This window comes from Balaenoptera acutorostrata, chromosome 11, assembly GCF_949987535.1.
Source record: "Balaenoptera acutorostrata chromosome 11, mBalAcu1.1, whole genome shotgun sequence".
Taxonomy (NCBI): Eukaryota; Metazoa; Chordata; class Mammalia; order Artiodactyla; family Balaenopteridae; genus Balaenoptera; species Balaenoptera acutorostrata.
In genome coordinates, this window is record NC_080074.1 from 95,301,654 (window position 1) to 95,327,800 (window position 26,147).

Here is a 26,147-nt window from a genome sequence, read left to right on the forward strand (position 1 = left end):
ACATGACCTCAGCTTATGATGCTGCCTCAGCAGGTGGTATTTGTGTCTATTCCAAAATGCATTCTGGTTAGATGCTTATCCGCCTAAGACCTACCCCTGTTTCCCGAGATCTCATCTTTCAAATAACCGCAATCATGAGAATTTTTAAATCTAAGAAATCACACAGATTGAGGTTTTGAAGAATCAGAACAGGAAATTGAGTCCATGTTCTGAAACGGGCAGCTGCCCACTCTAGCTAATTCTTTTTGTTCTGACTTCAGGATCTCAAGACAACTGTTTAGCCTGCCTGTATGGAGCATGTGTACCAGTCATGACAACATGGGTATTTCAGTTTGCACGAATTTCTTATTTCTTATTATAAATGAATGCATTGTAGCTTTTACTTTCATCTCATCTTTTTATTTTATTTATTTTTTATTTTTAAATTTATTTTTGGCTGTGTTGCGTCTTCACTGCTAAGCACAGGCTTTCTCTAGTTGCGCCAAGTGGGGGCTACTCTTCGTTGCGGTGCGCGGGCTTCTCATTGCGGTGGCTTCTCTTGTTGCGGACCCCGGGCTCTAGAGTGCAGGCTCAGTAGTTGTGGCGCACGGGCTTATTTGCTCCGTGGCGTGTGGGATCTTCCTGGACAAGGGATCGAACCCGAGTCCCCTGCATTGGCAGGAGGATTCCTAACCACTGTGCCACCAGGGAAGTCCCTCATCTCCTATTTTTAAATTGAAGCAGTCCTCACGAGATTGATCATCTCTTATTAGCTGATAATCAACTTCCTGCACCATCAAAGCTGAGGACCATGTGACATCACTTAGGCATTTTAACATTGGTAGTAGCCTATCTGGGCTCCCAGCCAGGATGTTCCTTGAGATACATTGTGTCACTCTGTCTACAGCAATTCCTGCTAAGTTCCACTCCCAATGAAACAAAAGTTTTGCCTCATCCTTGTATTATCACTTAATACCTTATTCTTTACATATCATTTGAATGATAGGCCAATGAATTTCAAATAACTTTTTAGTAGTACAATTTTTTCAATTAAATAAAGCATGGAATTCTCATACTTTTGAGTTAAACTGTGTGGACAGAGGAACTTCAAAACCTTTCCCCTGTCTGCCTCCTCTTTCTTCTTCCTTTTTATTTTTTATTTTTTACTTTGTTTTATTTATTTATTTATTTTATTGTGGTATCATTGTTTTACAATGTTGTGTTAGTTTCTACTGCACAGCGAAGTGGAGTTCCCTGTGCTATACAGCAGGTTCTCATTAGTTATGTATTTTATACATATTAGTGTATATATGTTAGTCCCAATCTCCCAGTTCATCCCACCCACCCCCCTCTCCCCCCTTGGTGTCCATATGTTTGTTCTCTAAATCTGTGTCTCTATTTCTGCCTTGCAAACCGGTTCATCTGTACCATTTTTCTAGGTTCCACAAATACGCACTAATATACAATATTTGTTTTTCTCTTTCTGACTTACTTCACTCTATATGCCAGTCTCTAGGTCCATCCACATCTCTACAAATGACCCAATTTTCTTCCTTTTTATGGCTGAGTAATATTCCATTGTATATATGTACCACATCTTTATCCATTCGTCTGTCGATGGACATTTAGGTTGTTTCTGTGACCTGGCTATTGTAAATAATGCTGCAGTGAACACTGGGGTGCATGTATCTTTTTTTTTTTTTTTTTGTATCTTTTTGAAATATGGTTTTCTCTGGGTATATGCCCAGTAGTGGGATTGCTGGGTCACATGGTAATTCTACTTTTGGTTTTTTAAGGAACTTCCATACTGCTCTCCATAGTGGCTGAATCCATTTACATTCCCACTAACAGTGCAAGAGGGTTCCCTTTTCTCCACACCCTCTCCAGCACTTATTGTTTGTAGATTTTTTGATGATGGCCATTCTGAGTGGTGGGAGGTGATACCTCATTGTAGTTTTGATTTGCATTTCTCTAATAATTAGTGATGTTGAGCATCTTTTCACGTGCCTTGTGGCCATCTGTTTGTCTTCTTTGGAGGAAAGTCCATTTAGGTCTTCCACCCATTTTTGATTGGGTAGTTTGTTTTATTGGTATTGAGCTGCATGAGTTGTTTGTATATTCTGGAGATTAATCCTTTGTCAGTTGCTTCATCTGCAAATATTTTCTCCCATTCTGAGGGTTGTCTTTTCATCTTGTTTATGGTATCCTTTGCTGTGCAAAAGCTTTTAAGTTTCACTAGGTCCCATTTGTTTATTTTTGTTTTTATTTCCATTACTCTAGTAGATGGGTCAAAAAAGATCTTGCTATGATTTGTGTCAAAGAGTGTTCTTCCTATGTTTTCCTGTAAGAGTTTTATAGTGTCTGGTCTTACATTTAGTTCTCTAATCCATTTTGAGTTTATTTTTGTGTATGGTGTTAGGGAGTGTTCTAATTTCATTCTTTTACATGTAGCTGTCCAGTTTTCCCAGCACCACTTATTTTTTTTTTTTTTTGATTGGATTTAGAGAAGAATTTTTATAGAAATAAAATGTATACAATTCTTTCTATGTCTTTATCCATTAAGTTTCTCTCTCTTATGATACAAGAATCATAAAACATAATACAAGAAAATCTTATTAGGAAGGACTAAAACATCACTTGAGATGATTCTTAGTGATTGAAGTGCAATGCCTTGGTAACACCTTCTAGACATTCAACATACTTTTAGTGAATTGCATAACAGATCTCTTTTCTCCAAAAGTGCGACTACACCATCTTATAGGAATCCTTTATTTTTATTTTTTTATTTTTTGCATTAAGAAGTACTCTTATCAGTTGAATGCCGTGAAGACCATGGGTGGGAGAGAATGTGGCTGATTTACTGGAAAGAGTTTGGAAACAGACTGGCCTGGGTTCAAATTCAGGCTCCATCATTTCCTGTCTGGGTGACTTCACACAAATTGCTCTCTGGCCCTCAGCTTTTTTACCTGCAGTGGGGATAGTAATATCCAATTCACAGGGTCATTGTGAGGATTAAGTGAATCCCTGGCTGCAGGGAAAGCATGGGAAAATGTTAGTTTGCTTTCTCTCTATTCTCTATGAGCTCCCTTTCCTTTTATCTTATTGCCCTGCAGATACTGTTGAATATCTAGAGACTTGATTTCCAGAGAAGGTGTTTTTGTCTGACTGGAGTCAATGAAACAAACTTGGCTTATCTAAACTTGAAATTATTTTTTTCTAACTAGCTATAAATGGCTAGTAAAACCAAGAGAGAAAACAGGCTTCATGGTATATACACACAGAGAGGGAGATTCTAAGTCTACTTGGAGAAGCTGGGGCAAAGATCAATTGAGCTATTTAGCCAAAATACCATATTCTTTTTGGAAAGACTCTCTGAAACAGCAGTCAAATTTCAGTAAATGGCAAATAGAAGGTTCAAAATAATAGAAATCATAGCAATAATATCCACATGATTTAGGAAATTTTTTTTTCTCAGAAAAGCACTTTACGTTACCTAATTAATTCCTGGGATATGTAAGGAGAATAAGGGGTCCCAGAGCTCTATTCAATGTCTTTGCGTTACTATAAAACGAGAGAATCGGAATGAAATTGATTATTTCTAAGGTCCCTTTTAATCTAAAATTCTAAAAATCTGTACTTTTAAACTGACATTAAAATTATTTTAATTTTTTAAAAATTTTTAAATTAATTTTTATTGGAGTATAGTTGATTTACAGTGTTTTATTTCTGCTGTACAGAAAGGTGAATCAGTTATACATATACATATATCCACTATTTTTTAGATTCTATTCCCTATATACAGAGTATTGAGTAGAGTTCCCTATGCTATACAGTAGATTCTTATTAGTTATCTATTTTATATATAGTAGTATGTATATGTCAATCCCAATCTCCCAGTTTATCCCTTTCCCCCCACCCCCGCTTTCCCCCTTTGGTAACCATAAGTTTGTTTTCTACATCTGCCAGCACCACTTATTGAAGAGACTGTCTTTTCTATATTGCATATCCTTGCCTCCTTTGCCATAGATTAGTTGACCATAGGTGCGTAGGTTTATCTCTGGGCTTTCTATCCTGTTCCATTGATCTATATTTCTGTTTTTGTGCCAGTACCATACTGTTTTGATTACTGTAGCTTTGTAGTATAGTCTGAAGTCCAGGAGCCTGATTCCTCCAGCTCCGTTTTTCTATCTCAAGATTGCTTTGGCTATTCGGGGTCTTTTGTGTTTCCATACAAATTGTGAAATTTTTTGTTCTAGTTCTGTGAAAAATGCCGTTGGTAGTTTGATAGGGATTGCATTGACTCTGTAGATTGCTTTGGGTAGTATAGTCATTTTCATGATGTTGATTCTTCCAATCCAAGAACATGGTATATCTCTCCATCTGTTTGTATCATCTCTGATTTCTTTCACCAGTGTCTTATAGTTTTCTGCATACAGGTCTTTTGACTCCTTAGGTAGGTTTATTCCTAGGTATTTTATTCTTTTTGTTGCAATGGTGAATGGGATTGTTTCCTTAATTTCTCTTTCTGATCTTTCATTGTTAATGTATAGGAATGCAAGAGATTTCTGTGCATTAATTTTGTATCCTGCAACTGTACCAAATTCATTGATGAGCTCTAGTAGTTTTCTGGTAGCATCTTTAGGATTCTCTATGTATAGTATCATGTCATCTGCAAACAGTGACAGTTTTACTTCTTCTTTTCCGATTTGTATTCCTTTTATTTCTCAAATAAACAATCTAACCTTATACCTAAAGGAACTAGAGAAAGAAGGACAAAGACAATCCAAAGTTAGTAGAAGGAAAGAAATCATAAAGATCAGAGCAGATATAAATGAAATAGAAACAAAGAAAACAATAGCAAAGATCAATAAAACTAAAAGCTGGATCTTTGAGAAGATAAACAAAATTGATAAACCGTTAGCCAGACTCATCAAGAAAAAGAGGGAGAAGACTCAAATTAATAAAATTAGAAATGTAAAAGGAGAAGTTACAGCAGACACCGCAGAAATACAAAGCATCCTACGAGCAACTATATGCCAATAAAATGGACAACCTCGAAGAAATGGACAAATTCTTAGAAAGGTATAACCTTCCAAGACTGAACCAGGAAGAAATAGAAAATATGAACAGACCAATCACAAGTAATGCAATTGAAACTGTGATTAAAAATCTTCCAACAAACAAAAGTCCAGGACCAGATGGCTTCACAGTTGAATTCTATCAAACATTTAGAGAAGAGCTAACACCCATCCTTCTCAAACTCTTCCAAAAAATTGCAGAGGAAGGAACACTCCCAAACTCATTCTATGAGGCCACCATCACCCTGATACCAAAACCAGACAAAGATACCACAAAAAAAGAAAATTACAGACCAATATCACTGATGAATATAGATGCAAAAATCCTCAACAAAATACTAGCAAACAGAATCCAACAACACATTAACAGGATCATACACCATGATCAAGTGGGATTTATCCCAGGGATGCAAGGATTCTTCAATATATGCAAATCAATCAATGTGATACACCATATTAACAAATTGAAGAATAAAAACCACATGATCATCTCAATAGATGCAGAAAAAGCTTCTGACAAAATTCAACACCATTTATGATAAAAACTCTCCAGAAAGTGGGCATAGAGGGAACCTACCTCAACATAATAAAGGCCATATATGACAAACCCACAGCAAACATCATTCTCAGTGGTGAAAAATGGAAAGCATTTCCTCTAAGATCAGGAACAAGACAAGGATGTCCACTCTCACCGCTATTATTCAACATAGTTTTGGAAGTCCTTGCCACAGCAATCAGAGAAGAAAAAGAAATAAAAGGGAGCCTAGTCTTTCTTCTGCTCAGACCTACTCACTTTAAGAATCAGCTCTAGTTTCACCTCAACCAGGAAGATTTCTTTGATTAACCTCACCCCAAGCTATATACATCCTTCTTTGAACTTCCAAAAGTACCCCGTGTTTATCAGTCACTGAGCTTACCACACTGTATTATAATTATAGGTTTATGCCTTGACTGCTCTGAGACTGTGAGATCATTGAAAGCAGAGATTTTGTCTTATTCTTCTTTGTAATCCCCAAGGTCTAGCAAAGTTCCTGATACATGTGTTTCTTTATGAATGAATAAATGAATATCTAAAGCACTAGTCAAACTTGAAGGTCAAAGACAGCTGTATTACTTTATGTTTATTTCCATATTGAATATGTATGCTTTCATATTTAGTTGCACAAACCTGCCCCTCTGATAACATAATTACACTTACAAAAATAATAACAGGTAACATTCATTGGGCATGATACATGTCCAAGATAACATTTGCAGATCTAATATCTAGTAAAAGTCCTATATCTAAAATATATAAAGTGGGACTTCCCTGGCAGTCCAGTGGTTAAGACTCTGCACTTCCACTGCATGGGGCATGGGTTCGATCCCTTGTCAGGGAACTAAGATCTTGTATGTCATGTGGCACAGCCAAAAGAAAAAAAAAGAATAAGGGAGGTAAGAATGGTAAGAAGGGAAGCAAAAATAAGTCATTCCCTAGGCCATCAGATCCTAGTGTCAACAAGAGTTGCTTGATGGAAAACATAATGGCTCAAAAGGCAGCGTGTCATTCTCTTAAGAGCTTCAGAATGTAAATACATATGTGAAGCTAGTGAAGCAATGTGGTTGAGAGGAAGAGCCAGGGACCAATCTTGGAGATCAAAGAGCAAGCGCATTGCTTTTACCTAGCTTATTGTTTATTTGGAGAGACTTAGTGGAGTCTCTTTCTTAAAGCCTGGGGCATTTAAAGTCATTACTCCAGTGGAATGATTGCATGACCGTCATCCACACTGTCATGTAATCCACCTAAGCTGGAATTCAATTCCATACAACCCAGGTACCCTACTGTTTTGGGCTACTCTGGGGGAAAGCAAAATTCATTTATGACTTTCCCTTGATTTCAAGGTGTTTAAGGAAAGTACAGACACATAAAACACACATGAAACAGAGAATAAAGGCCAAAATTAGTGGTATAAATAATAAGTGCAACAATAGTTCAGGGAAGGAAAAGGTCAACATGGATGAACGCAGCTTCAGAGTAGAGCTCATTCCTCCCTCTCTGAAACTCATAGAACTCCTACTTGCATGGCACTTAGTATTATTCTGTCTTGCATTGTAGTGATTTGTGTTCTTACCTAAATCCCACTACAAGATAGCGAGTTCTTAATCCAAGACAGTAGCCACAAACTTTCTAACCGGGACTCTTAACAGTATCTAGCATAAACTTACTTTTTACCAGGTGTTCCAAAATGCTTATTTGAAGGTGTCTGATTTGGGCCTAGAGCTGACCCTTAAATGATAGATTGTTTTGGAAAGGAAGAGAGGAAAGGGATAAGCTAGGAGAACAATCTCGTCAAAAATGGAAAGAAAGGGCAAGATATTTCAGATCCAGTGGTCAAGCAGGAGGGGGTTCACCCAGGAAAGATACAATGAGATAGAAAGGCATATAGAGTCATATTGCTAAAGCTGAGTTATGAAATTTCAGCTTTCTCATATGGGCTGGTCACTTTCAACAACACAGGCTAGGGGAAGTTCAAGTCTTCTGAGGTTTTTGAAATCCTAGCCCAGAGAAGATCAGGTTGATAGCAGGACATTAAGCAACCATGATTATTCTGAAAATGCTTCCTAGATGATTCATACACCCAACTTTTGCTTCTGGCAATTGAAAGGCTTTGAAGAAAAAGCATAACAACAACTACGAAAATTATATGAATGGAACTGTTAAAGCGTTTATTCAAAGTGAAAAGGCTTGATCTGAAATATACTTTATGTTTCAAAGTGTACAATAGCCAATTTAAAACTCCTAATTCTAGTTAGAATCTAGTAAGAGGATTTGTTCAGTCAAGACACCTTCAAATATTTTTTAATATAAAATGATATTTCCTATGGATATTGCAAAATTAAAATTTTAGATGAGAAAACTGCCATATTCTTGTCATTGAATTTTGGGAAAATACTGACAGGTGGGGGGAAAAATCACCCCCAAGCCCACCATACAGAGACATCCATTATAATATGCTCACATAATTTTTTTTATACATCTTTATTGGAGTATAATTACTTCACAATACTGTGTTAGTTTCTGTTGCACAACAAAGCGAATCAGCCATATGCATACACAGGTCCCCATATCCCCTCCCTCTTCTTTCCTTTGCTTAGCCAGCTTCACTTCCCCAACCCCATTTTAAAATAATATCCATTTGGGTATATAACAATGTATATATAAATATGCATGCAGTAAAACAAACTTGGTTATGATACAATTGCCAATTGATTCCCTTCCTCCCCCCAGTCACCATTATTCATTTCATTAACCTTGCAAACGGGTGTCTGTGATATTAAACTATTTCATTTTGGGACTCTTTTCATAGCATCACTGTAGGGTTTCCATATATATCCACTCTATCTTAACAGTGTCAATGCTGTTTGGCTCCCCATGCAATTTTTACTTAGTGGAAGCCATGCTTTCCTTCTCCACTCCATGGCCCATGCTGTCATCCAGCATCAGAACAAAGCTCTAATGGCCCCAAGTATCAAAATCTCCTTGAAATCTGTTTCTTCTGCTCTGCCTGAAACCCCTTTCTCTTTCAAAAGCTGAAACCAGGTTAACAAAGCAGGCAAATTATGGAAGAGACACCATGCTTTTCTCTCCATCCCCTCATCCTTCTCCCCACCTGCTCTGCTTTCCCCCAGGTGCCCACACACAAACCTACTTTTCCAGTTTCCTTCCTCAGTACAACCCGATTCAGGTAGATGGATACATGTGGACTCATGCATTCACCAGACACATCCAAACATGAATCCTAGTTTAGCTCAGCCAAAGGACCCACACTACCTAAGCATAATTAAAAATATCGATCATTCCCTAGAAGAAGAACAATAAGAGGATGAGCTTCATGACTGCTGATAGATTGCCCCTGAGTCATTTGCTTTTCATAGCCAATTTTTAAAAACATGATGCACTATTCAAGAGGAGTTGTCAGGATGTAGAAAATCATTGCTCAATTTATTTGGCAATGAAAATGGCCATTATGGTTTTTATGCAACTTTGCTTCTGTTATGTAATTCTTGTTGACATACTGTGTCAACCAAATTACTTGGTAGCAAGTGCTGAACAGGAAAGCACCTACAAGTTATCAACCACAGCAAGGACTCAATGTGGGTTGTACTTTGAAGAATGCAGCTTGAGAAATGCACCTTGTGTCACTGGGCAAGAAGGGGAAGCAGAAAAAAACACAGTCTTGCTAATGGAATCACTGAAGGGCAAGCTGCTGCCTAGGTTGAAGAATCCACCTGAGAATACAGAACCCACTCAATTCCTAAATGTGGAGTGCTGAAGTTATTAAACTGACTGAAAGATTCTTCTCTAAATTTTTACATTATGGCTTCCCTATTCTTCTTAATTTTGACCTGTCATTCAGTCTGTTGGAGTATATCAAAGTAATTCTTTCAAAAATGATTCATAGAAGTTCTATTATCTGAGTCCTTAAACATTTGTTACCTTAACACATGAACTAAAATTAACTCAGTATAAAATTTCATGGTCACAACCTTTTCTCTCAACAAAGTCTGCAGATGATTCTTCAACGGCCAAGTCAATCTGATTTTTACTATTTTGCAGGTAACATTTTCCATTTTCCCTTCACTGGAACGTTCACAGTTCCTTTTTTTTTTCCCCCTTATGTACCAATTCAGAGACTACTATTTTCTTAATAGTTGGTATGCAGTTACCCCTAGGGAGAGACTTACCTTTGTTGAGCAAAGGTTTTGATAAGCCTAAAACGTAAAGGTTTAACCTGCAGGACCAGGACCCATAGACTGATGGGTTTAGGCTTGAGAGATGGGGTATATTTGACTGAACATGTCATGTGCCCATGAAGCTAGCCCCAGCCAAATGTGATCCTCATGATTTGATTTAGGTGAAACATTTTTGCCAAGACTACTACGTAGGTGATGTTGTGCACCTCCCATCACATCATATCAGGAAAAAACACTATGGTTTGTTTATTCAGTTCAGGAAAGTTTTCTTGGTAGTGTTTTGATCAGTGCTTCTATTCTATTCAATATTTAATTTGATTTAATCTTCAGTAAGAATATCATTCTTAGGCTGGACTTTAAATTCTTTTGTGTCTCTCACCTTGACATTCCTTTTCCTTTTTATCTTTTTCCTCTGATTTTTGGAGGGCCTCATCAATTTTTCCTTCAAATTACTGACTCAATTTTCAACAGCGTCAATTTCTGCTCTTTACTATTAGCCTCCAATGGAAATATCAATTCTACTATGAAATTTTGAGTTTTCTATCAACCTTTTCTTATTCTGTCCATCTCCCCTTTCATCTCATGCATTTTCTTCTCAACCTGTTTTTCTTTATAAACTTTCTTCTCCTGGTAAAGAGAGGCTATTTTCTCATCTCCGATAGAATATGCTAAATTTTTTTTCCTAAAATTCCTCTGGGTTCCTAAAATTAGCTTTTAGAAATCTGAGCTTTCAGGATGATGTTCCTTTCCCCTCAGTCTGCAATATTTTTCGAAGACTCCATGTTGTGCTGGTTCTTGTTTCTGATTTAAATTGAAAGAGCTAGCAGACAGTGTGTGTTTCTCAACAGAGACAGTATTCAAATTTCTCTTGGCAACACTCCTCAGAACTCCCTTCTCAAACTGCAGTTTTCTGAAAGATTGATATGCACAGTTTATAACAAAATTCCCTGTATCCAGGAGATGTTCATCTAATTTACTCAGCTAGACTGAATTAGGATCTTTTCCTAGTAGCATTATCTTGAGTTTTGACCCCAGGTTATATTTACATGTTAATTTCTAGCCACTTTCCAAGAATTAACTGCCTATGATTTGTGTTCTTACTGTCTTCATTTTAAAATTATCAATAGCAAACTCAACTCACCAAATATTGATCAAGCACTTTTCATTTATTCATTGTTACACACCATTCAGGCTTAAATCCTTCCTCATAACCTGAAAGAAGATCAGGGACATTTAACACAGGAATATTTTGCATCCGTAGTCAAGGTTAAACACCACTAAGAAAGGGTTGTGTTTTGCCAATTGTTTTTATTTGGCATTTGTACTTCTGTCTGTAGAATGAGGAGAAAATGCTAAGATGTTAAGAGTGGGAGAAGAAAAGTAAATTGAGGAACTTGGTGGCAGCTACTCCAGGATATAGCCACTTAATTTAGAAAAGAGGTAGAAAAAGAGAAATTATGAAGAAAAAGAGCTGTCAGGCAAAAAAAGATTACATCCCTTAAACAATGCAGAAAATGTTCTTGGCCCCAAAAGTATTCAGGAGTGCCTTTCTCAGCCTCTTTGGAAGTAAAGATGGAGACCAAGATGCCTATCAGCAGGGTAAAAAGTGTATGGTTGTCATCTGTAGAAAAAGAAATAATAATAATAATAATAAACCATGTAATTAGTATTCAACTTGTACAGAAACTTCTCTCCTAACCTCTGCTCCTGCTTCAGTCAGCCCATGCTTGATTCACATCTCACCCCTATACCCTTGTCCCAAAGCCAAGACATGCTAGTGGCCTTACAATCACTGACCAATGGCAGCCCCACTTTTCTGTACCCAATTTACAAGACACCTGCAGTCTGGAAATTATAATGGATTGCAGCTTTTATAAAGCACGAACAAATGAGTTGCAGAGAGAATCGGCAGACAGTACAGAATTGTATTATAAGTCATCAAGGGACTTCCCTGGTGGCGCAGTTGTTAAGAATCCGCCTGCCAATGCAGGGGACATGGGTCTGATCCCTGGTCTGGGAAGATCCCACATGCCGTGGAGCAGCTAAGCCCGTGCACCACAACTACTGAACCTGCACTCTAGAGCCCGCGAGCCACAACTACTGAGCCCACGTGCTACAACTACTGAAGCCCACACGCCTAGAGCCCGTGCTCCACAACGAGAGAAGTCACTGCAATGAGAAGCCCGCGCACTGCAACTAGAGAAAGTCTGCGTGCAGCAAAGAAGACCCAACGCAGCCAAAAATAAATAAATTAATTAATTTTTTTAAAAAGTCATCAAAACAAGCTCCGCAGGCATCAGGCTTGAGCCCAGGATTTCTGAGGAATGTCCATTCTTTCTTTGGTTCTGCAGCAATTTGAACTCAATATTCTGATCCCCATGTACCAGATGATCAGTTTAACTACCAAAACAACCTACACACAAAAAAATGGAGGAAAAGAATAAAAAAGAAAGGGAAAATTAGCTACAGAAGTAAATATACAGAAGGGAAAAAAGAAAGGGAAAATTAACTACAGAAGTAAATATACAGAAGAGAAGTTGAATAGTAGTCTAAAATATTACCCTACACATTTTTCTTCTGAGAAATTCATGTTTAACTTAGTAAATTTTGCACTACTAGGTTAATTCTAAGAGGCTACGGCTTATTGCTCAAGGAAGAAGAAAACAAAAAGACCAAAGAGTAAAATTTGTGGTCTTGCGTAGACACAAACCATAATCTTCAAAGCCATTAAAATGTAAGGTTTGTGCACCTGAGAAAGAAAAATATTTTGAAATATTCAAAAGCTTGGCTTGGACACTTAAAAGACACAGTTGAAATAAAAGGCCATAAAGTATATTCAAGAACAATAAATTGGAATAAGGACATATAATAAGGTATTTAGTAGATAATAAATGTTTATAAGGTAATAATTTATAAGGATGTATAATAACTCTTATCCAAGCAACTAAAAAGTTTGAAGAGTGGTTAAGAGAAATACACAGTAGTTTGATGCAAGGACCAGCACCATCCTTCCTCTAGGGGTTGAGTTGCCTATTTGATGGGTGGGGCAGGATGTGGGAACATTTGGTAATAGAAACTCCAGACAGGTCTAGAGTTACCAGAGCAGAGGAGGTTATGTTTAAACTTTCCAGAATGTAGCTCATGAACTTGCAAGGAGTTATGTCTCCTACATGACATCTGAGTTGTAGACAAGCAATGACCGAAGGTGGCATCTGGGGAGGCTGACTGACACACACCAAGTCGGAGTATCTTTGACTCCCTACTCCACACACTCCCCCACAGGGCTCAGAGGGGTCTGAAAATGAGCCAGAGGACCCAGCAGAATCCAAGTCTGGTTGGAGAGGTTGCCAAGAGTACCAAAAACAGCTGGCTGACTTCCAAAAAAATGTGTGTTTTATTTCCGTACTGAGAGGTGACATCCCAGCTGGAGGCTGCATTTCTCAGCCTCTTTAGCATCTAGGTATGGCAATATGTCTAGTTATTGCCAGTGGGATGGGAGCAGCAGTGATTGAGAAGCAGGAGAACTTTCCCATATTCTTTCCCCTTCTCTGGCTGCAAGAAAACATTCCAAGACCCCGAGTGATTGTTCCTGCATACAGTTTGACAACCACAGTGAATTCACAAGGGGTACCTAGGATATACTAAATATTCACAGGAAATAATATTATCAATAGGACCTACCACAGTGAACTAAAGGGGGCATTTGAGATATTATAAATCTTTGAGGAAAACATAGTACCATCTGGGACACCGAGTAAATTACTACTTCTCAATTGTTTGGCCCTAACTAATTAATAAAAGAAACTGTTAGATATTTCTTTGGGCCTGCAGCCCCAAGAATGTATTATTGAGACTCTCAGGGCACTATGAACAAGGAAAGACTAGAACATCTGCCTTAGAGAATGGTGGGACCACAGGTGAAAGGACACTGGATTCTTACATTTCTACATGAAAGAAAGCCAGCAACTAAGCAACTCCCACATTGGTCTGCAATATGAGTCAGAAATACATTTTGGTTGCATTCATCCCTTGAACTTTGGGAGTTTATTTGTCATTACCTAACTAATACACAGAGCACATAGGAATCCAGACCTGAGGCCAAGAGCTTCAGATGTCAACAGTGGATTCCTGCCACTGTTGTACCACAAGGAGGACAGAAGAGATGAACTTCATCTCACTGGAGGCCACCAAGCCAAGAAGATGACTCACAGAATAGATGCCTCCTACTCCTATTCAATGCCCAGTCAATACATAAGCCCCTGAAATGACGATCAACCTCAGGAAAGGGGGAAAGAATAAGGAGGTGAAGTTTGCTTAGAATTTAGCCCAAATGAGACTGAGTAGCCTTAAGTTTGGTATTCTCAAATTTCTACCATCGATGGATAAGTGTTTGAATGCTAATAAGTTAATTATACCTTTTGGAAAAAAACCAGATTTACATGATGTACGTTTTATTCTAGAACTGTAAAATTTTGAATCCACCACATATATGTTACAGCAAGGGAAGAAACATAGACAGAGACCACTGTCTCTGTTTCTGCAACTGGTCCCCCAGCTCTGGTTATCCATGACTTCTCTTTTCCTGTTCCCTTTGTTTTGGGCCAGCATCCCAGCTGGATGGCGTCCTTTGCCCATCGGAGTGAGGAGCCTGAGTCACTGGTGGGGTGGCCTAGGCGAGGTGACAGCACTTTAGTTAAGCTTTTCAGGAGGACATGGTGGTACAAGGGACTCTCCTGAGCTCCTTCTGCTGCTCCCTCCTGCTGAGTAGCAGTGCTGCATTCATTCAATTGTCAGGCTCAGTCACTCTGAACAACACTGTAATCCTATTCTTGTCCGTTTCTTTCAGAGGAGCCCAATAAAGGCCAGGCAGAAATTTAAAATCCCAATTCAGTGAAACAGTTTTTGTGTCTCTTGGTGGAAACATATCTCCTCCCTTGCTCACTGAAACTTCAAAACCAATAGGGTCCAGATTCATGAAAAGTTGGTAACAGGAAGTGGGTAATGAGTGGTAAGTAGCCCAAACCACACGTGTCTATCTACTACAGAAGTGATAAAAACATTGCACGGTCAACATCTTCTTTGGTCCCCCTCCTGTCAGCTTTGCTGAGTTTAGCTGTTCATCTCCCTCCTGGATATGTAAACTGACAATTTAAAGAAGGCAAGATTTATCATCCTCGAATTCAGTGATTCTCAACTGAGGGCAATTTTGCTCCCTAGGGGAACGTGTGGCAGTGTCTGAAGACGTTTCTGATAGTCCCAACTTAGAGGGAGGTTCCAGTGGATAAAGACCAGAGGATGCATAGGACCACACCCACAACAAAGAATTGCATGGTCCAAAATGTCACGGCACTGAGGCTGATAAACCCTGATCCACTTAATTTGTTTACATGTATAACTTGCTTCCACTAGAATGCAAGCTCTGTGAGGGCAGGGACTTTGTCCTGTTTACTGTTCTGTGCCTGGAACGTGGAAGTCAGCAAATATTTGATGACTAAATAATAGATGAATGAGTGTCTCTCATAGTTCGCATCAGGCATTCTTACACATGATTGCATCCAGCCACTTGCTTCTTGGATTGGAAGGGTTATAAGGTGAAGGAGGGTGGTGAAGGGTAGCATGACTGAAATATTTGGGGTGGCACAACATCCTTTTTTAAATTTTTTTATTATCTATTTTATACATATTGGTGTGTATACATGTCAATCCCAATCTCCCAATTCATCCCACCACCACCACCCCGCTTTCCCCCCTTGGTGTCTATACGTTTGTTCTCTACAACTGTGTCTCTATTTCTGCCTTGCAAACCAGTTCATCTGTACCATTTTTCTAGATTCCACATGTATGCGTTAAAATACAATATTTGTTTTTCTCTTTCTGACTTACTTTCTGACTTCCTTGAATGTCCTAATGTAGTTCTCTTCCCGACAAGGCACAATCAAAATGTTCATAATTTTCCTTCACTTTTATTTTCTAACTTGAAGAAAAATGGACATTGCAATTTTTACAGTGTCCTCAGTTCCTTCATTCATGTCTATTCATTACATGATATTATCATCCAAGTACTGTGATAGGTGTTGTCACCAAACAAAATTATGACTTAGGATTCGTGTTTAACATTTTGCACAGAGATTTGATGTAATTGTTCTGTACCTTTTCTAGCGATTACAAATGTGTTTCCCTTTCTAGGAAATGTGCCTCTTTCCCCCCCTTCCCATTAACACTTCAGTTAAGCTTGGAAGAAAGATGGAGAAGAAGGGGGTGTCTCGGCCCCCAGCTGGGTTCCCTCACCGACCCTTAAGCAGATCTCTATTGCAGCAATAACGCCAGCTTCCAGTACCTGTTTATTTATACAGTTTTATCCCTGCTTGCCTGTCATAGACATGCTGTTAATGGTCTTTATATCACTGGTACCTGACACAAAAGGTGGGCTCAACAGATGCTTACTGAATAAATAAAATGCCTTTTGCCTACTTCATAATGTCACCTAGGACACCCTCTGCCAACTTCACAGTGTTACCCAAGGCATAGTTTTGCCTACTTCACAATGTCACTTTCAACTGATCCTGCACAGAAATGGGGACTTCACAGGGGTTTTGGGGATATATCTGGTTTCAGACCCGTCTGAATCACTCGCCAGTGGTGGATCCAGCCAATGAAGAGAAAAGCAAACGATCCAAAGTCTTGAGCCGCAGCCAATGGATTTAGGTTAAACAGCCTGAGATGGAAGGGCACTAATCCTGGAGTTAGAAGAACCAGTGAAGACCTCTCCAGAATGGCGAAGAATCGGAGCTGCGTGTAGGCAGGGGTATGCATTTCTCCACGGCCCAGGGGGTCTCCTCCCAGCTGCTGCAGACGAGTGGCCGGCCCTAGAGGCTAGCGGTGTGGACATGAACTGGGCCGCCAAACCTCCCGAGGAGTGAGGAGAAAGCAGCACGTAGCCTCGGCAGGTCCCAGAAGTGCAGGAGGGGAACTGTCCCAGCCCTGCCCACAGGGCGCTAGAGGGTCAGAAAGGACCCGCCCTTCCCCGACTGGGACCCAACAGGGCGAAGGTTGTCCTCAAGGCCACGTGAGGCTTCCTCGCCTCTAAAAGCCCCAAACAGACCGGGCTCATGAGAGAGGAAAGTTAAGGACGCCCCAAACTCTGCATCGCTGCGCCCCGCTACCGGCCGCAGAACCGCTCTGCCAACAGCCGCCTGGTCCAGCCGAGCGGAGATCGCGGCCGCCGAGCGATGTCCCGCCGCAGCCCGGACGGGAGCCTCGGGCTGCCCTCGCCGCCGGTCCCGCTGCTGCTGCTGCTGCTGCTGGCCGCCGTGGTGCCGCCGGGCCTGGCAGGTGAGCAGCGCGCCCCGCGGGCAGCCCGGGCGGGGGGCGCCGGGAGGGTCCCTGGACGCCCGCGCGCTCCCCGCTGGCCCGCGCCGCTCGGTGAGCTCCAGAGTCCGGTCAAGTTTACTTCCCGCGGGTGTGTCCGTCTGGCTTCTGGGTGGGCGCCAAGGAACGCGCTTCTGCCGGGGTTGCTCCAGCCCTGCTGGAGCTCGGGGATGGCCCCAGACGAGGGCATAGGGTGTGTGCTTCTGCGAACTTAAGAAGTGCTGGCCAGAATTCTTGGCAGACAAATCGGTTCGCTCCTGCACGACTCTTGGCTTTGCTGAGCCTTGGCTGGTCCTAAAAGCGTCAGCCAAAGGACATCTGAATATATTTATTCGCACCATAGAGAGGTATGATCCCGGAATGCCACTTTCCTTTTTTTTTTTTTTTTTTTTTTTTTTTTTGCCTTAATTGACAATGACTTTGGTTTAAAATGATGAGAAGTGCAGCCTGGTATTGTCAGCTTGCTATGTGCCAGGCAGTGTGCGGAAGGATTTGTGTTCTTTCATATAATGCTCACTACAATCCCAAGTAGGCTTATTATCCCCATAATACAGATGAGAAAGTTTGAGACTGAGAGATTTCAGTAATTTGCATAAAGATACACAGCCAATGAAGGCAGAGCTGAAATGCAAAATGCCATTTACTTGACTACTCCCCTCTTAGTAAAACAGGTTTTAAAAAGGTTTTATCCCTACAGGTATTGACACTGACCCTTTGCCTCAAAAAAAAAAAAAAAAAGTTTGGTCTTTGTCACTTTCACTCCCAATGAATAAAACCAAGATTAAGTAAAAAAAAAAAAACCTGAAAGACTTGAAAAGTAATATTAAGAGAGGATTCGTTTCATTTTATTTCCTAATCCCTTTTCTGTGCTGACCTTGTGCAAGACTAGGGTGGGGTTCGGGAGAGCGACCCCTTCCTAAAAGCACCTGCTGGTTATTGTTCCTCCAACTTCCATCAACAAGTGTGTGCAGTCACCAGATTTCAAGGCCTTTGCTTTCGCAACTTGCCCACTTATCATTCTTAAATCTTTCCAGTCTTTGAAGCTGCCTGGGCTTCTGAGCTCAGAAGTGACCAATCCCAGGCTCCTGACCTGTGATTTGCCTGCACATTCTGGAGGTGGTGGAGCCCGTGCCACCTTTTAGCCCATTGAGACTGCTCATTAGGACACACCTGGGACAGGCTAGGGAGCGCCCTGGAAATGGAAATGGCTTCTGTGTCTGGAGTGCTGGCGGAATCTTCTCTCCCTTTTCTGTTCTTCTTTTGGATTATTGGGATTGTTTTCAATGTTTCTGTAGATGTGAGGGGGCAGCCTGAGGAGTGAGGTGGAGATGTTGTTTTTCTGAAGATGGGGCACTGTTTATTCAAGAAAATATCAGCCTACAAGAAACAGCTTCTTAAACTGAGTTCCCCAAATAAGAAGCTGAAGCCACGCCAGGTGGAGGGAGTCAAGGCAAAGAGTGAGGGCACTTCTGCTGCAACTGATCCTGATGGCACTGTGCCCAGCAATCCAGAAAGATGCCTTATCATGGCATTGAGGAATGGCTGGTGATGCCCACACCGACTGTCTCAAAAGATGCGATCTCTGTTTCCTTTGTTCCACCCATATTAACCTGTTTTCTAGTGCAGCTTTTGGGGTCTTTGTCTTACCCTCAACTGCTGGACTGCCAACAACTTTTGGGCAGAAAATGGGGCCTTTGCTACCCCTTGCTTTCCATGTTCTCTCTGAAATGCCCAGCTCAGTACTCAGCATTTAACAAGTGCCCGATAAACACTAAAGAGATTGTATTTTCAACCCCCTGGAATGAATTTTATATCTGCTAACATACACCTCTTTATCCAAAGCCAACTTCTTTAATTTTTGAAAGTTACGTTGTAGTTTCATTATTCTAGAAATCGGCAAACAACTACCAATTCATCCTAGCCATATATTTCAAACTATTATAGACTTCAGACATATAATCGCATTGCCTTTATCTTTCCAGACTTTCAAGCCCCACATGTGTTTTTAGGATGTCTTGTATAATTTTTCTTTTCTTTTCTTTTTTTTTTTTTTTTTTTTGCCGCATAGCTTGCAGCTCCTACCTGGGATTTAACTCGAGCCCTTGGCAGTGAAAGCTCAGAGTTCTAACCACTGGACCACCAGGGAATTACCAGTTTTTCTAAGTCGTACGTATAGTGCAGTCAGGTTGTCACCAGGGAAAGAGATGGGTTGGTTGCCAAGAGACTCGTAAGGTGGCATGTGCCTTGGTAAAACTGGTTCCAGATCTGGCCCTGGGACTTGCAGGGCTAGACTCCAGAAATTCATTCTTTCCAGTTCTCCAGAGCTGATCAGATACAAGGAAGCTGATTTGTCCTGATAAACACACGTCTATTCATCAAAACACTACTTGTTGTTCATTTTTATCAGACTGGTTATTTGTGCAGCCTGCTCCAGGCACATCCTCACTGCAGTCAGACTACACAGGATAAAAGAATATCAGGGATTCTCAGGCTGGGGGCCTGATTCATCTGCGTCTCACTAGGACTGGACACTTCAGTCAGCCCATGGGTCCTCCTTACCAGACACTGCTTGCCCAAAAACCTGGTCACCAACTCCTTTTCCACTCTCCCATGACTCACCAGTGCCACGTGAAACTAACAGATTGCCTCTCTAAAGAGGCTAATCCCTTTATGTGGCTGTCCCTTTATGAGGCGTTTACAGTCCTGGGAGTTGTTCAGTCTCCTTAACTGATGTAGCAGACCTATGGCTGAGGCCAATCTCAATTGATCCTTTATCTCTGAGAACTTTCTTATTTCCAGATTCCCTGAGGAAGTTGCTCCATATGTTCACTCTTTCTACGGCAGGTCTTCATTCTTGGAAGTCAAGTATTAGAGAGATGTGATGGAATTCCAAGACAGAAGCCGTAGAGCCAGACTGCCTATGTTTGAATCCTGGCTCCAATACTTACTAACCACATGACCTTCGGTCAATTATCTAACCTCTCCATGCCTCAATTTCCTCATCTGTAAAATGGGTATTATAATAATATCTATATCATAAGTTTGTTGTGAGGAACAGTACCTGGCACATAGTAGGGGCTATGTAATTGACCAGCCATTGGAGTTACTTTTCTCTGAAAAGGCATCATGGATCTCTTGATAAGGCAAAAGGATTGCTGATGATAATACATGTTCTGTGAAGTAATAACTTGGTATAAAAACAGAATTTTTTCTTAATCATGGCCTAACATTTCAGGGAGTTGGGGTCCATACCAGCACATTAAGCAGCTGTTTCAGAAAACACTTTCCTGGGTTATAACTGTCTGAAATCATCTTGACTATTTTTGCCAAAGTGCAAATTTTATTAACCATGGCTGCTTTAGAATTTCCCAACACTTTTCTGTCTTTCTGAGACTCACTAAGTCTTCCTACAGCTCATCCCCATTGTCTTAGTGTTTTAGACCCAAAAGAAGACAGTGCTCTGTGTGAACTCAAACATTTTCTTGTGCTCTTTCTATACTAGCTTTTTTTTTTTTAATGTGGTATCTTTTTTTTTGAACTTTTTATTTTATATTGGAGTATAGCTGATTAACAATGTTGTGACAGTTTCAGGTGCACAGCAAAGTGACTCAGCCATACACGTATCCACTCTCCCCCTAACTGCCCCCCCATCCAGGCTGCCACATAACATTGAGCAGAGTTCCCTGTGCTATATGGTAGGTCCTGGCTGGTTACTGGTTTTAAATATAGCTGTGTGTATATGTCAAAACCAAACACCCTCACTATCCCTTCCCTCCACCCTTACCCTCTGGTAACCATAACTTCATTCTCTAAGTTTATGAGTTTGTTTCTGTTCTGTAAATAAGTTCATTTGTATCATTTCTTTTTACATTCCGCATATAAGCGATATCATACAATATTTCTCTTTCTCTGTGTGACTTACTTCACTCAGTATGACAATCTCTAGGTCCATCCATGTTGCTGCAAATGGCATTATTTCATTCTTTTTAATGGGTGAGTAATATTCCACTGTATATATGTACCACATCTTCTTTATCCATTCCTCTGTTGATGGACATTTAGGTTGCTTCCACATCTTGGCTATTGTAAACAGTGCTGCAATGAACATTGGGGTGCATGTATACTTTCGAACCATGTTTTTCTGTGGATATATGCCCAAGAGTGGGATTGCAGGATCATATGGTAGCTCTATTTTTAGTTTTTTAAGAAACCTCCATACTGTTCTCCATAGCGGCTGTACCAATTTACATTCCCACCAACAGTGCAGGAGGGTTCCCTTCTCTCTACACCCTCTCCAGCATTTATTGTTTGTGGGCTTTTTGATAATAGCCATTTTGACTGGTGTGAGGTGATATCTCACTGTAGTTTTGATTTGCATTTCTCTAAAAATTCACGATGTTGAACATCTTTTCATGTGCCTCTTGGCCATCTGTATGTCTTCTTTGGAGAAATGTCTATTTAGGTCTTCTGCCCATTTTTTGATTGGGTTGTTTGTTTTGATGATATTAAGCCACATGAGCTGTTTGTATATTTTGGAGACTAATCCCTTGTTGGTCACATCATTTGCAAACATTTTCTCCCATTCTGTGGGTTGCCTTTTCATTGTGTTTATGGTTTTCTTTGCTGTGCAAAAGCTTTTGAATTTAATTAGATCTCATTTGTTTATTCTTGTTTTTATTCCCATTACTCTGGGAGATGGATCGAAAAAGATATTGCTGCAATTTATGTCAGAGAGTGTTCTGCCTGTGTTTTCCTCTAGGAGTTTTATAGTGTTTGGTCTCACATTTAGGTCTTTAATCCATTTTGAGCTTACTTTTTTGTATGGTGTTAAAGAATGATCTGATTTTATTTTTTTACATGTAGCTGTCCAGTTGTCCCAGCACCATTTGTTGAAGAGACTGTCTTTCCACCACTGTATAGTCTTGCCTCCTTTGTCATAGATTAATTGACCATAGATGCATAGGTTTATTTCTGGGCTTTCTCTCCTGCTCCATTGATCTATATGTCTGTTTTTGTGCCAGTACCATATTGTTTTGATGACTATAGCTTTGTAGTGTAGTCTGAAGTCAGGAAGCCTGATTCCTCCAGCTCCGTTTTTCTTTCTCAAGATTGTTTTGGCTATTCGGGGTCTTTTGAGTCTCCATACAAATTTTAAGACTTTTTGTTCTAGTTCTGTGAAAAATGCCATTGGTAATTTGATAGGGATTGCAATAAATCTGTAGATTGCCTTGGGTAGTATAGTCATCTGGACAATATTGATTCTTCCAATCCAAGAACACGGTATATCTTTCCATCTGTTGGTGTCGTCTTCAATTTCTTGCATCAGCATCTTATAGTTTTCAGAGTACAGGTCTTTAGCCTCCTTAGGTAGGTTTATTCCTAGGTATTTTATTCTTTTTGATGTGATGGTAAATGGGATTGTTTCTTGAATTTGTCTTTCATTGTTAGTGTATAGAAATGCAACAGATTTCTGTGTATTAATTTTGTAACCTACAGCTTTACCAAATTCATTGATGAGCTCTAGTAGTTTTCTGGTAGTGTCTTTAGGATTTTCTATGCATAGTATCATGTCATCTGCAAACAGTGACAGTTTAACGTCTTTTCCAATTTGGATTCCTTTTATTTCTTTTTCTTCTCTGATTGCTGCAGCTAGGACTTCCAAAACTATGTTGAATAAAAGTGGTGAGAGTGGACATCCTTGTCTTGTTCCCGGTCTTAGAGGAAATGCTTTCCGCTTTACACTGTTGAGTATGATGTTAACTATGGGTTTGTCATATATGGCCTTATTATGTTGAGGTAGGTTCCCTCTATGCCCACTTTCTGGAGAGTTTTTATTGTAAATGGATATTGAATTTTTATCAAAAGCCTTTTCTGCATCTATTGAGATGATCATATGGTTTTTCTTCAATTTGTTAATGTGGTGTATCACACTGATTGATTTGCAGATATTGAAAAATCCTTGCATTCCCTGGGATAAATCTCACTTGATTGTGGTGTATGATCCTTTTAATGTATTGTGCATTTGAATTGCTAGTATTTTGTTGAGGATATTTGCGTCTATGTTCCCTTGATCATTATGTAGTGTCCTTCTTTGTCTCTTGTAATAGTCTTTATTTTAAAGTCTATTTTGTCTGATATGAGAATTGCTACTGCAGCTTTCTTTTGATTTCCATTTGCATGGAATATCTTTTTCCATCCACTCACTTTCAGTCTCTGTGTCCCTAGGTCTGAAGTGGGTCTCTTGTAGACAGCATATATATGGGTCTTGTTTTTGTATCCATTCAGCCAGTCTGTGTCTTTTGGTTGGAGCATTTAATCCATTTACATTTAAGGTAATTATCCATATGTATGTTCCTATTACCATTTTCTTAATTGTTTTGGGTTTGTTATTGTAGGTCTTTTCCTTCTCTTATGTTTCCTGCCTAGAGAAGTTCCTTTAGCATTTGTTGTAAAGTTGGTTTGGTGATGCTGAATTCTCTTAGCTTTTGCTTGTCTGTAAAGGTTTTAACTTCTCTGTTGAATCTGAATGAGATCCTTGCTGGGTAGAGTAATCTTGATTGTAGGTTTTTCCCTTTCATCACTTTAAATATGTCCTGCCACTTCCTTCTGGCTTGCAGAGTTTCTGCTGAAAGATCAGCTGTTAACCTTATGGGGTCTTGCGCTTGTGGGCAGGGATGTGCTCAGTAAAACTTTAGTCCACTTGTCTGTTGATGGATGTGGCTGTGTTCCTTCCCTCTTGGTTGTTTGGCCTGAGGCAACCCAGCACTGGAGCCTACAGGCTGTTTGCTGTGGCTAATGGCAGTCTCCGGGAGGGCTCATGCCAATGAGTATTTCCAAGAAGTGCTGTTGTCAGTGCCAGTGTCCTTGTCCCTGTGATGAGCCACAGCCATCCCACCCCTGCCCCCCCCCCAGGAGACCCTCCAACACTAGCAGGTAGGTCTGGTTCAGTCTCCTATGGGGTCACTGCTCCTTTCTCCTGGGTGCTAATGCACACAGGACTTTATGTGTGCCCTCCAAGAGTGGAGTCTCTGTTTCCCCCAGTCCTGTGAAAGTCCTGCAATCAAATTCTGCTGGCCTTCAAAGTCAGATTCTCTGTATCCCCAGGTTGGGAAGCCTGACATGGGGCTAAGAACCTTCACTCCAGTGGGTGGACTTCTGTGGTATAATTGATCTACAGTTTGTGAGTTGCCCACCCAGTGGTTATGAGATCTGATTTTATCATGATTGCGCCCCTCCTACCATCTCATTGTGGCTTCTCCTTTGTCTCTGGATGTGGATATCTTTTTTGGTTGGTTCCAGCGACTTCCTGTTGATGTTGTTCAGCAGTTAGTTGTGATTCCGGTGCTCTTGCAAGAAGGGGTGAGTGCATGTCCTTCTACTCCACCATCTTGAACCAATCCAAGCTCTATGCTAGTGTGCTTATAAGAATGTATACAAGATAAGTTCCAGAAACGGGAAGAGCCTCAACTAAAGTGATACATAGGGAAGAAAAGGAAATAGATAAAAGCCTGAGGACTTGGTAAATGGCCAGGAGGGATGACTTCCAGATCAAAGTGGTGGATGTTTCTTGCCTTCATCAAGGTGAGAACTAAAGGAAAAGGCACTTATTTGAGGACTGGGAACAGGGTGACTTTAGTTTGGGACACATGGAGTTTGGAATATTTTGAGAAAATTTAGGGAGGTTCTCTCATAAAGACTAACATACAAATATTTTGACTGAACATTTATTATAGACTTTGACAGGGCAAAGACAAGCATAACACCACGTTTATTGATTAGACCTTAGCAAAAAAATTTTTTTCAAATAGATAAGTTCCAGAAGAATTTCTGGGAGAAGTACTTATGAATCTTTATTATTAAATTTTGTTTCCTGGTCCTGAATCTGATAGCAAAGATCAAAAACTTTCTCTGGAAGAAAATTTAAAAGATCTTCCTTCAGTATTGAAATTGAGGTAGAACATTTTAAGTAACTATTTCATGGTGATTTACTTTCCATAATATATTAACTGTTTATCACGTGAACTTAATCTTGGGTCTTGCTTCTGACGTGCAAAATAGAAACTTTAGTTTTCACACTTATTTAGACATTATTTTTACTTTTGTCACCTGTATTGTTTTGTTGGATTACAAATTTCAAAGCATTAACTATTGAAATAGCAAAAAATGTAGTAGCAACAATAATGGAATGAATCTAAGGGATTAATTTTGTTTAACATTTTAAGAGTTTCTTTTTAAAATGCGTTTGTTTCACCTTTTTTTTTAATAGAGAAGATTCCAGTTGCTCCTACAACTTATATTTCACAATCTTTTGATAATTTGGCTTTAAGATGTGGCTAGAAAATGTATTAATAATGTTATTATGTAGGTTTTTTGTACTACTGTGAAACAGGAATTTACTTAATGTGGTTAAAAAATGAAACTAATAGAGGTAGTGAAATTATGAGGAAACTGGAGTCTAAAATTTGAAACTCTATGTCTGTATAGACAACAGATATGTTATCATCTTCTTGGGGAAAATTGTGAAAGTCTCTTGATTGAGAGAGACAGGCTTGCTCTGAAATTTGTCCTTCAGCCTTGGACACACAGCTACAATTCCAACATAAGGTAGTGTCGAGTTACTCAAACCAGACCTAAGATATCAAAATTCTAATTTGCAATTAGAAATTAAGAATTAATATACTGTAGATGTGATGTGAATCTGTCTCCGGTGACCTTCTAGCCAGTGTGAAAGTTGGGGATTTAGGTGGCCATTTAATAAAGCATTGTGTTAAGCCCAAAGGAGCCAATACAATGAGATTTAAGATGCTACCCCTCATTCTTAAGAAGTTTGTAGGACTTCCCTGGTGGTGCAGTGGTTAAGAATCTGCCTGCCAATGCAGGGGACACGGGTTTGAGCCCTGGGCCGGGAAGATTCCACATGCTGCGGAGCAACTAAGCCTGTGCGCAACAACTACTAAGCCTGCACTCTAGAGCCCACGAGCCACAACT

At 40.0% G+C, this 26,147-nt stretch overlaps 1 protein-coding gene across 1 annotated transcript in view; it reads left to right on the plus strand.

The window, feature by feature from the left end:
• The first annotated feature begins 15,490 nt into the window (after window positions 1-15,490).
• PLBD1 (phospholipase B domain containing 1) overlaps window positions 15,491-26,147 on the plus strand; it is a 70,472-nt gene continuing 59,815 nt past the window's right edge. Inside the window, exon 1 of the mRNA XM_007196159.3 lies at window positions 15,491-17,123. Coding sequence (XP_007196221.3) covers window positions 17,021-17,123 — 103 coding nt within the window. The 5' untranslated portion in view covers window positions 15,491-17,020. The remainder of the gene's footprint in view (window positions 17,124-26,147) is intronic.